Consider the following 12,424-nt stretch of genomic DNA (forward strand, 5'->3'; position numbering starts at 1 on the left):
TTCTACTTCATGAATATGATATTTTATGAGTATTTTTGATAATATCAACTATCAAGTATTATTTCTATCTTGGCATCTATAATTTCCATAGTTTTAGAGTTTGAGGAGGACCAAAAAAAAAAAATTATCTAATTATGAATCGATATGGAATCCATAGAGGATGCTTAATTATAATTCCCAATCCGCTATTACATATTTGCTTTAGTTTTTATATGTTGAAATGATATTTCTTTATCGATAGACAATGAGTTTAGATGTGGTGGGTGTGTTGGTATGGATTTTATTTGATAAAATAACTGCTAGTATACTAAATATCCAGACATCTAGATTATAAAAAAAATGTCTATGATTGTTATATTTTAAAGATTTTTTTAAAATCAAAATGGGATGTAATATAACAAAAATAAAGGTTGTTTTTTTTAATCTTTTCATTTAATGGCAATTAAATTCAAAGAATTTGCCCGCATTATATTATTTTTTGCCTTAATAATTTCACCGCAAATTGAGCGACTGCGACGATTTAGGACCAATTTATCGGAACCGTCCGTTCATTTTAGTTCGATAAAATTATTCGTGACCGTCCAAAATAATCTCCCGTCAACGCATGCATCTGGGCCGTCGATCAGGACAGATGCGCGCACATGTGCCGGGTCATGCATCGCACGTGCCTTCCGCCACCAATTCCTATAAAAAATGGCACAATTTTAGCCAAGGCAAAGGCGAAGAGATATTTACAATTCGCCTCTTCGAGAAACAACGCGACAGCCAACGCCCCCTCCTTCCTCGTTCCCCCCTTTTGAGAGACGATCGCCCTCGACACCGAAACCGCGTGGAGGTCGATCCTGGCCCCTTCTCCTTCGGTTTCCTTCAAGATCCGGGTTCTTCAATCCTCCTGAACGGCCTTTTCCGCCGCGTCCTCCTCTCGTTTGGATTTGCCGCCGCCTCTGACTCCGACTCCGCCTCCGCCTCCACCGTCGCACGAGTAGAGGCCTGGCGTCCTGCATTTGAAGTTTCCCCGCTTCGCCGCTGCCGTACCGGATCAGAGGAGTCTTCGTGATTTGGTCAACTCTAGGGTTGGATCTGCCGTTTAGGTTTTCCTCCTTTTCTTTGTTGGCTCCGTCTCCGATTAGGTCTCATTGTTTTGGTGGAGTGTAAAAGGAAATTTTAGGTTTCTAGTGTTCTCGTCTCGAGTTTGTTTCTCCAGCGTGATTCTGTTTGCATTCTGATTCGTGGCTGTCGATGCCCCTTTTTTCCTTTCAAAGTTCTTTTCTTCGGTTCTGCTCTATAAGCTCTACCACTTTTTGTCAATAGATATTGATAAGGACGGAAAGTTAGATGTTAATTTAGGGTGTAAGAAAAATAAAAGGGTGTTTCGTCTCTTGTATTATGATTGGAATCTCACATGTGCTTGAGTTGCAATCATAATTGACTTCTGGAAGTTTTAATCTTCAAGTTTTTAATCTATTTTACTTTCTCATAGGACCGGCCCTCGTCTAGAGGGAATATCTCTTTCATCGTGTCCATGGGTAGTTCTTCTGAAATGGGCAATGCACCTCCACCTATCTCAACACAGTATGGCATAACCAAACCAATCTCGACCGCTGGACCTACTGAAGCTGATCTCAAGAGGACTGCTGAACTTGAAAGAGTATGCTTGTTGTATTTTTTGTCCTTTATCACGCTTCAGTTTTGATCTCCTTGGTCCTCCTATATTGCATCTAATTATCTACCATAATTTGACATATGCTTTTTGGTGTCTACTTAAAGCTCTTGGTTGATGCTGGACTGTATGAGAGCAAGGAAGAATCTACCAAGAGAGAGGAAGTATTAGAAGAATTAGATAAGGTATTTATTATTTTTTGAATGATCATCTTCTTTATCGTATGAATAGATATTTTCTTCCTATTCATTGGAGGATTACTTTCATAATCATTGTTTCATATGTTAGTATCTTAATTTTTTTTTCTGTTGGATCTACTGGTAGGCTGGTCAATCTATTTGAAAACTCTTTTGTCCATTTCTGTCTCTTTTAATCTTCTGAATAACTTTCTTCAATTGAACTTGGCACTAGGCTAATATTCTTAATAGAATAGGCCACCTTTTGTTATTTCCAAATCCAAGACATGTTCAAACCTGCTGACACAAGGTCTGCTCTGGTTTTCTATCAGATCTGGTTATAGAGACAACATGTAATGGAGTTCAGTCCAGTCACACTACAAGTGGGATTTTTCTGGTTCATTTGAATTGCCAAGAAATTGGTTGAGCTGACTGTAACCTTAGGAATTTGACTGAACTGTAACTAAACCCTGAGGTTCCAAGGGTGATCTTTGCAAGGTTCTGATGTTTACTTCAAAATATGCAAAGTTGCATCAGAGTTATCTAGATTCTGGAAACTTCCCTTAATCCTGATCTTTGGTCTATTTATAGGCTCAGAATAAATCCCTCCTGTCATGCAGTCAATGGATGATGACATGGCATAAGGGTTGATTGAGAACAATTTCTAAGGTAAGACATGCGTCAGCCTCTGATTTGTCCAGGTTGGCCTTTCCTGGTTTAAGTCAGGTCCTCCCATTGAGAAATGCATATTGGATACGTAAATTGATTAATCATAGTAATTGAAAGATATATCTACTATTGTCATTTAGAATTTCATCAGTGTGGTTTATGACATAGGATAATGATACTTTTATTACAAATGTTTCCTATGAAGGAGGGAGACAACTAAGGAAGGGAATATGGTGTGGTAAAATAATTACAAGGAAATGATAGAAAAATGTTTCTTTAGTTTGTATTTCCATAGAGGTGAATGGATGGAAGGAAAAAGGGGGAAGTTTTTAAAAGAAGTAACTAGAGTTGTAAATGAATTAAATGTTCATGAGCAAATTTGGTGTATGTCTCGGCAAGAGCTTGTTTATGTTTGTTCAATATGCGTAATTTCAATTAAATGAATAAGTTTGAACAAGCATAATTTCAATTAAATGAACAAGTTTGAACAACTTATTATCCTAAGTGGAAGGCTCAAACACATTTGTGTTTAGTTTGTTAATTTCATGAACAAAGATATGTGAGCTGCTCATTAACAATGTTCATGAACGATACCATGAATAAAGTTTTTGAACCACTCTCAAAATGAACAAATAAACTTGAAAAGCTCACCGACCAACGAAAGCTTAAAAATATAAAATTTTCAAACAAGAAAGCTTAAATTAAGAGCTCAATAATATTTAAACGAACCAAACCAAGCTCAAGCTTGTAAAATAGAAACCAAGTCAAATTTGAACACCCATTTTAACAACTTGGTTCATTCTAAGTTCAGTTCAAGCCGGGTTATCTTATATTTAAGCTAAGATTGGCTTGGCTTAGCTCGGTTGCATAAAGCTTGGCTTGTTTACAACCCTAGAAGTAATTCTAGAAATTTGATTTGATAAACATTAATAATTAACAGATTTGTAAAAAAAATAATTATGAATTTTCCATGTCAGATTTAACTAACATTTGGCTGATTATATGTGAATAGATTTTTTTTTCCTGTTTGGTTTGGGAGAAAGGAAATTTGGGTAATATTTGCCTTGCCCTTTTCTTCCTTCCATTCATTTTCATCAAATGGAGGGAAATGACTGCCGAGGAATCCCACAGCCCGATCCTTTCTCTAGTGTTTTCACTTATGGAAACACAGCTTAAATCTTTATTGTTTCTATTGTGATCTGTCTTTCATTTGAATCTTAGATATTGTCTTCTTGAACATAATTTGGATATTTTTTCTACTCCCAAACCTTTTATTTTATAGGATCTCCTAATTATTCTTCCTAGCTTGAGTTTGATATGTCCCTGGCCAAATGTTGTTTCATGCATATTGTATTTGAAACTTGGGTGTCATAGGGCACCATATGCCTTTAATAGTTTCATTGTCATTATTAAGCATATGCTTATTATAACATGGCTGCTAAGTAAGTATGGTTACACAAATTCAGTTAATTAAAGTCAAATCAGTGGAGGATAAATGGATAGCATTAATAACCAGAGTCCTAACAGTGTCACTGTCACTTTGGAAATCTATACGAGTCTACATTACTAGCAATATCTGGTCTTTTAAATTAGTTAATATGTTAAGAATTGATTTATTTCATCTTCTTCTATCTCTCACTTGTTATCTTTGTGCTCTTGCTTTCTTACTGTCTATCTGTTCTAATTGGACCCATAAAGTATAGCTTACTATACTCTAGTTTTATAAATTTTCTTTTGATGGTAAAATCTCGAAAGTTTTTCTTTTGACAATGCAATCATTGTCCTTGATAATATGCACCGAAGGTTAAAAGGTGATTATAGTAAGTTCTACTTTAAGTGATCAATAATGATCTGAATGATATTAATACTACTATTGGTATAGCTTCGAGCTTGATGACATTGCCGAATTTCCTCTTGTCTCATATGTTAATTAGGTTGCATTTTTTCATTTATTGTGGTAAAGATTTCATTAAGATTCCACCGTGGATGCTCCATAAACTAATAAGATTTAATTAAGATTCAAGAACACCTTCAAATTTAGATTTATGAATACCTACAACGTTAAAATCTTCATTTTATGAGTTGTGTATAATTAGATGTACATCCTTGGCCAAGTTGTTTGTTTTACTTTACCTCTCTTTGGTCAGTGATTTTCCCTCTCAACTCAATTGGAGAAATTGATCAATTAGAATTTGTGCAAACAAGGAGCAGTTTTAAGTTTAATTTTACTGATTTTGATCTAAATTTATCAACTATCCAAGTCAGTAATCTTAACATACCTCTCTTTGGATTGTTATTTTTATTTCTTAAACCGTTATGCAATATTACTACATATGTTATGTGATTACGTCAGATTAGGACTTATATACCAAATTATTCTTGTCTATGTCATTATGTATATTTCGGGCATTTGTAATTTTCACGTTTAATGACTTGTTCATGATTTGTCACTATCTATCTGAAGTATATTTTTTAAATGCTTAGAAAACTGCAATTTCTTAGGCATTTTTAATATTATCTTCTTCGAATGCTTGTAATTTACCCTTTTAGGTGGCATGGGCTGTGTGGTGTGAAGACATAGAATTTGTGAATGGTTTTATTGTTTGTGCATTAAGATCATTATAATTGAACTTATCCTTCATTGGAGCTACCATGAAGTATCATTGCTTGGTCCTTGAATGTTTTTTTCCTCTCTCTTTCCAAAAGAAACTCTTAGACTTGTTTTCTTAATAAATGCAACATTATTTATTTTCTGATTGTTTTTATCTAGTCACATTTGAAATTTGACATAGTTTGCTAATCTTGGTTCATACTTAGATATTTGGTTTCCAAGTTTTATATAGTTTTTTGGATTTGATATTGTCAGATTGTCAAAAATTGGGTGAAACAATTAACACGACAAAGGGGATATTCTGATCAAATGGTTGAAGAAGCAAATGCTGTCATCTTCACATTTGGTTCTTACAGATTGGGGGTATGATATCAATATTTCATATTCTAGATGTATAAAGCTTCAAGTATGTAATTTTGCTAGACCGTGTAATATGAATTTCACATTTCCATTCCAGATTTTTGTTTCCTGTGTATTTGTGTATTTGTAAATAAGAAATGAACCTATTAGTAAAAAAAAGATAGTCCGATGGATGAAGTTTCCACCAATACAGGTCTCGGAGAAGGTATTGTATGCAGCCTTACCTTGCTTTGCAAGAGGTTGTTTCCATGACTTGAACCCATGACCATCAGATCACACGGTAGCAACTATACCGCTGCACCAAGACTCTCCTTCAAACGAACCATTTAGATAATGATTCAAAATGAGCAACAACAAATTTTAAATGTGGGCCTAACTACTGGCTGCGGATTTCCTGGCTTTTCAGCTGTTAAATAAAATTCACATTGTGTCATTAACTCTTCCACTACTTTAACTATCATTTAAGTTATATGGGTTGGGAGCCAATCTATCTTCCTGCATAGAGGTTCAGTAGCTTTGCATAATTAATTACAGAATTAATCAAGTAATCACAGAATTATTGACAATATTATTTAATTAATTTCAGAATTATACATATAATTATTTGGACATGATTAATTAATTAAACTAACCAAAAGCTAATTGATTCGTGTTCATAGTGGATAGAACAAAATTTCCAAACGCTGGATAGAACAAAATATGAAATTGTAAGTTCATAATATCCCTGTCCGATTCATGTTCTACCTAGGATTTTGAATGTCTAGGCATCATCTAGGTCTGAATCTTAATCTTGACACCCATGGTTGCAACGACCTAGTGTATTTCTCTATATCCTTTTCGAAGGGTATATGCCCTGTTTATGAATTACTCATATATCCCTTTTCAGCTTAGTATGTAACCTATGAGTTTTTATCTAATGCTCTCTCTTACAAACAGTCTCTCTCATTCACCCACACACTTGTAATTTTTTTTGGCATTTGATAATGTTATTCAAGTTTCTTGTTAAATATTAGTAAGTTGACATTGCTTTTCCTGGGTGGCAGGTTAATGGACCTGGAGCTGATGTTGACACTTTATGTGTTGGACCTTCCTATGTTAACCGAGAGGTTCAGTTTTTCTCTCTCTCTCTCTATATATCTAATTTACTTCATGTGCTATACTTGTTCTCTGCTTTTTTATGCAGGAGGATTTCTTTATTATTCTCCATGATCTATTGGCTGAAATGGAGGAAGTCTCTGAACTACATCCAGTTCCTGATGCTCATGTTCCAGTTCTTAAATTTAAGTTCCTGGGAATATCCATCGATTTACTCTATGCCAGTATATCACAGTTAGTTGTTCCACTGGTATGTACATATGCTGTGAAAGTTGGGGTTCTTAATGTGTCATAGGATTTTTTTTTTCCTTTCAATGCTAGTCTTGTCTCAGTGTTTATATGCTTTACTATATTAGTTCAGTTTCTTTTTTACAGCTTGCTCTTACCAACTTACCCGCTTCCTGAGTTTTCTATTAAAAACAAGAAACTATCAACTAAAATATGACATTTGTCTGATTGGTTTTATTACCCTCGATGAGGCAATTATCTCTATGACTTCCTTCCATGTATTGGTGCTGTACCTACTTCATTGTTGTTCCTTGATTTTATTCCCTGGAATTTCTAAGTGTCGACCATATATAGCAATTGTCTGAACCACACCAAAAACATCAATTTTCAGACTGTAAGCATCTCTTTAGACCAGATATAACAATTGTCTGAACCCCGTCAAAGCATTTAAGATCAGAATGTAAGCATCTGTTGATGGCTTTCCTTAACACAAATTCCTTCTTTTCCTTATATTAGTTTCTTGTTCACTATACTCATCTGACTACACATTTCTGATAGTGATTTCACATACCCATATTTGATCCTCTTTATTTTTTCTTCATGTGACAGACCTGATACCTAGTTGTAGCAATAATCATTGTGAATCACAGGGAAGTCTATCATGTGTTATCTCGATGTTACAACACTATTGTTTTGGTGGGTTGTGAGATGCTCAATGGTCAATGCTCCTGTTCTCTTTTATAGCCTCCTTTTATCTTAACTGCATATGTATGCCAAAACCTGACAATGTCTGGCTATTGTTAACGACTTACACTACTCAAAATTTGGTCCTTACTCTTAGATCATATTAGGAAAGCTTTTTTAATTATTAATGTTACGCTGCTTCTAAGTTCAACATCTTGTAACTTTTACTAGCACTGCTATTTTTCACAGCTTGTGATTTTTTACTAGTACGTAAAGTCTGTATCTTAGTAGTCCTGAAGAATATAGATGTTCATTTGTTTTGCTTATTATTACTGAGTTTATCATTTTTACTTTAATACTGAGATGAACTGACTAGCCAATCATGTACTAAGTTAAATACAAATGCTCACAGCTCTTTGTTTTGTTGTATTTTTCACTTTAAGTCTTATGATTACATGGACTTTATATTCTTAAAAATTTAGAGAATTCGAGTTTTTTACATTGCAAACTGTCCAGAGAGTTGGCTTATGCTTGACATGTCTACTCAACATTTTTTGAAGGATCTTGACATATCACACGGGTCTGTGCTTTATAATATTGATGAGGCAACTGTAAGAAGTCTTAATGGCTGCCGAGTAGCAGACCAAATTCTCCGTCTGGTGCCAAATGTTGCAGTTAGTTTCTCTGTGTTAAGTTTTATTTTTGGCACTTTATTATGCATTTCTCTAAACAGGTAAGGTATATTTTCCATAGAATTTCCGGACTACTCTCAGATGCTTGAAGTTCTGGGCGAAGAGGCGTGGTGTTTATTCAAATGTGAGTCTAATTATCGTTGTTCTGTAATATAATCTCGTCAACATCCTTATGATGTAATATCCCATCACCATTTACATTTTACTTTCATGTTCAGGTCACTGGATTTCTTGGAGGTGTTAACTGGGCACTGTTGGTTGCTCGAATCTGCCAACTGTACCCTAATGCTGTGCCCAGTATGCTAATCTCACGATTTTTCAGAGTCTATACACAATGGAGGTGGCCGAATCCAGTCATGTTGTGTGCTATTGAGGAAGATGAGCTTGGCTTTCCAGTTTGGGATCCACGTAGGAACCCACGAGATCGGACTCACCACATGCCTATTATTACACCGGCATATCCATGCATGAACTCTAGCTACAACGTATCAACAAGCACATTGAGGGTCATGATGGAACAGTTTCAAATAGGCAACAAGATCTGTGAGGTCTGTATGTACTTCATGATTTACCTGAGCTATTATTCGGAACCATGTCTTCTGTATTTCCCTGTTTGCCATCCTTGCAGGAAATCGAGCTGAATAAAACTAGCTGGAATGCACTGTTTGAGCCTTACCTTTTCTTTGAGACATACAAAAATTATCTCCAGGTTGACATTGTTGCTGCCGATGCTGAAGATCTAAGGCTGTGGAAGGGTTGGGTAGAATCTCGTCTTAGGCAGTTGACACTGAAGGTTTTGACAATCTAAATTTTACTAATTTCATCAACCTTTCTTTTTTTTCTATGCTCGAGTGAAATTTTCAATTATTTCTTGTCTTCACACAGATTGAGCGTGACACCTATGGTATGCTGCAGTGCCATCCATACCCCAATGAGTATGTTGATCCATCCAAACAGTGTTATCATTGTGCTTTCTTCATGGGATTGCAAAGGAAGCAAGGGGTTAAGGTACAGGAAGGCCAACAATTTGATATCCGGGGTACTGTTGATGAGTTCAGGCATGAAGTGAACATGTATATGTTCTGGAAACCTGGGATGGAAATATACGTATCTCATGTACGAAGGAAGCAAGTGCCTTCTTATGTATTTCCTGATGGTTATAAGAGACCCGTTCCATCAAGGCTAATGTTCCAGCACTCTGTTGATAGAGCTACAAGTGAAAATATTGGCGAGGAGTGCCAAGGTGGATCCTCAGAGCAGCGCCTTAAGAGGAAAGCTGATGCTGATTGCTTTGGTGCTATTTCAAATAAACGTGCATCAGTTAGCCCAGATAAGGAGAAGCCACTAACATTGGATCAACAGGATCCTGTGGGCATAGCTGAGAATCGGAATCATAATCAGAGTAGAATAGATGCCCAAGGTGAATACACTTGTAAACAGATTGGTGATGATTCTGCACAGAGGCAACCTAAGATGAAAACTGAAACTAGTAGCTTTCATCCTAGATTGAGAAAAAGGGCGTCAAGTAGTCCAAATCATAACCACGATAAAGCAATGGATGGAAAAGATCATGTAGTACTCGATAAAGGGTGTCAGAATGATAGTACATTAGGTTACCAGGAGGAATCTGTTGGTCCAGGCAGGCAATTGGAGCAATCAAAGAATGTAGATGATAGCGGAATATTGCAAGATGGGAGACGGGTTACAGGCATAGGGATGGACCAGATTGAAAATGAATCAGCACAAGATGGCATGGCAGATGAATTGGAGGTATTACTTTTTGGTGCTTATTTATTTCCTACATGATTATCAAAACTTCATTTTATTGATGAAATATTCATCCTTTGGGAAGCCCAACAAGGCAGTTGGAGTGTCACTTAAATCTCATGGAGTGACTGCCGATGCTTCCCAGAAGTCTGCACTGAGGCATGCATATCTCAACCCTAGATGTGATTTGGGAAGTGTTAATATCTGTTTTCTTTATACTGTCTTGCCTCGTATTGTTTTACTACCTCTGTCGCAGGTTGAGTCTGACTACAGCGGAAGTTTCAGGATGAGCAATCAACGCATGTGATGGGTACTTCCAACGGAGTGGCATATCAGATGCTATTTTATGGATCTGCAGTTCACGGTAAGCTCACTAGACTTATGCAGTTTGTCTAAATGGCACCTGCTTGCGCAGGAAGGCGGATGACACAATGGAATGGCTGAAGCGAGATTGCTATAACCTGCGGCAAACATATTTATGCAGTCATCAGATAATTTGAGCTTCAACACTTCTCGTGATGTAATTATTTCAGATTGGTGGCTCTAAAACGAGTCATGCTCAATGCTGTTTATATTTGTCTTATTCCAAAAAAAGAGGGGAAAAAAAATCAACTGCCAGATTTTGGACCAAGGATCTTAGTCTAGGCTTTAGGTTAGAATAGGATTTCTTTTGATTTCTAAGTACAGCTGTGTATACTATGGTTGGTTTGTCAAACAAATAGTGAGTTATTTGTCTTCAGTGATTCTAACAAGAGTTGCTTGCTAAAATTTCTAGTGTGATTTTGATGGCACTGAAGCTTCGATTTTGGCATCTCACACTCTAGACTTGAATGCGTGATGAATTTCTTTGTGCCCCATTTGAAAGAGTCACCAAGAGTTCATTCATTCACATAACCTTGAATCTCATCTCTGTCTCACCTCTATTTTTTAGTTCACGTGCATTAATTATTCAGTAAGGTTTGCAATATATTGTGTAGGAGCTTCAAAGTTGATAAAAATATGCTAACTGTCTAGATCAACCCTAACCTGGCAATCAACATGTTTTCATAAGCACATTGACATATTTTTGTCTGAGCCTGAAAGTAACCAAAGTCAACTTGGTTGATGAATTTTCATATCAAAACGTGCCTAATAAATGGATCCTTTATGGTACCTAATCATACACAGAGTGTTGGGACAAGATCCATGAGATGTGGATAAACTAGAGGGGATGAATATATCTGCAAATATAGATTTATAATTTCTCTTGTTATAGATTTATTAAGGTTACATCATTTTGGACTCGACTTTAAATTGGAGGTACCGCATAAATGGTGAGACTAGGGGGGTAACTTAGTGTAACTTTAACTATTATTTATATATTTTTTAAACAACTTTTTAAGTGACTAGTGGATAATTTCAGAACATGAAGTACATTTTTTTAATAACAAGGTTCTATTGTAAAATGGACTGAGATGGGGTCATATAATTTGTGGTTCATGATTCAAGAGAGTATAAAACTATTTGAGGCATATAATATGAGAGAGGGACTTACCAGAAAATGCTAATGAACATAAGCCACCAGACTACTCTAATGATCCTAGCTATTAAAAGATAGGTTTTTGTCGTTTCATCATTAGATTGAGAAGAGTTGTTTGTTTCTGCGATCTTATACATTGCAGACCATGAAAAAATGCCAACTATGAAGGCCGTCACAACAGGAAGGAGAAAAAAAGGGATGAAGACCAACAACTAATCAATGGTGAAAGTGTTGGCATTTTGGTGGAATTAGAATGAGTAAATAAGAATGTAAAAGATGTTGGGATACACTCGATGATGTATGTGTTAAAATATGTTTCGTAAATATGCACAATAGAAGACTTAATGATAAATAAATTAATTTATTATATCACACATCAAACACGTATGCAAGATACAAAGACAATATTATAAAATATACCGAAATTGAAAACAATTATTCTAGGTATACTTTACGGATGACTTGTAATGAGAAATGTATCAACTTTTTGCGACGTTATCGAATCTTGCTTTTATTTGTATTCATGCCGAGCTCTTTAAGACAACTCCAAGAGAACAAGCTTCGCCTTCAGAAGGTACTAGCCACGAGTGAAGGAGAAGAATCAAGAAGAGGAAGAAGCAAAAGGAAGATCTTCTTCCTTTGGATGACTCACGACAACAAGAGGAGAACCTCTTGTTGTGTCTGGTGGCAAGAGAGAGGGAGAGGGAGAGAGAGGTATTGAGTTTAAGTTTCCAAAACCTAATCAAGCTAATAATGAATTATGTATTAATTCTCTCTTAACCAAAGCAGATCCTCTGGTCCACAAAAAAGTCGACCAGGGGATGAACCACTTGCAAGATCATGGCTGCGATCCAGTTACAATTGGTTGTGATCCCTTCCTAAGTTCACAGTCCCCCTAGGTTATAGTTTGAGTTGAAGCAAGTGGCCAGAGGCTGGCAGTGGTGGGCAAGTGGCAAGACAACC

The 12,424-nt window shown here is 36.1% G+C and overlaps 1 protein-coding gene across 3 annotated transcripts; it reads left to right on the forward strand.

The window, feature by feature from the left end:
• Positions 1 to 715: 715 nt before the first annotated feature.
• Positions 716 to 10,710, forward strand: LOC122041159 (nuclear poly(A) polymerase 4-like). 3 transcript variants are annotated; one of them, XM_042600760.1, is made up of 13 exons: positions 716 to 1,091; positions 1,481 to 1,648; positions 1,768 to 1,845; positions 5,372 to 5,479; positions 6,520 to 6,582; positions 6,660 to 6,821; positions 8,044 to 8,157; positions 8,237 to 8,299; positions 8,394 to 8,723; positions 8,804 to 8,968; positions 9,061 to 9,945; positions 10,028 to 10,101; positions 10,199 to 10,710. In XM_042600760.1, the coding sequence occupies exons 2-13, from the start codon at positions 1,523 to 1,525 to the stop codon at positions 10,230 to 10,232; spliced, it is 2,202 nt and encodes a 733-aa protein (XP_042456694.1). In that variant the 5' UTR covers positions 716 to 1,091; positions 1,481 to 1,522; the 3' UTR covers positions 10,233 to 10,710. The 3 variants fall into 3 exon arrangements, with proteins under 3 accessions (XP_042456694.1, XP_042456692.1, XP_042456693.1); XM_042600758.1 differs by having other exon boundaries at positions 10,028 to 10,710; XM_042600759.1 differs by having other exon boundaries at positions 716 to 1,073; positions 10,028 to 10,710.
• The last annotated feature ends 1,714 nt before the right edge of the window (positions 10,711 to 12,424 follow it).

Source organism: Zingiber officinale, chromosome 2A, assembly GCF_018446385.1.
Source record: "Zingiber officinale cultivar Zhangliang chromosome 2A, Zo_v1.1, whole genome shotgun sequence".
Classification (NCBI taxonomy): Eukaryota; Viridiplantae; Streptophyta; class Magnoliopsida; order Zingiberales; family Zingiberaceae; genus Zingiber; species Zingiber officinale.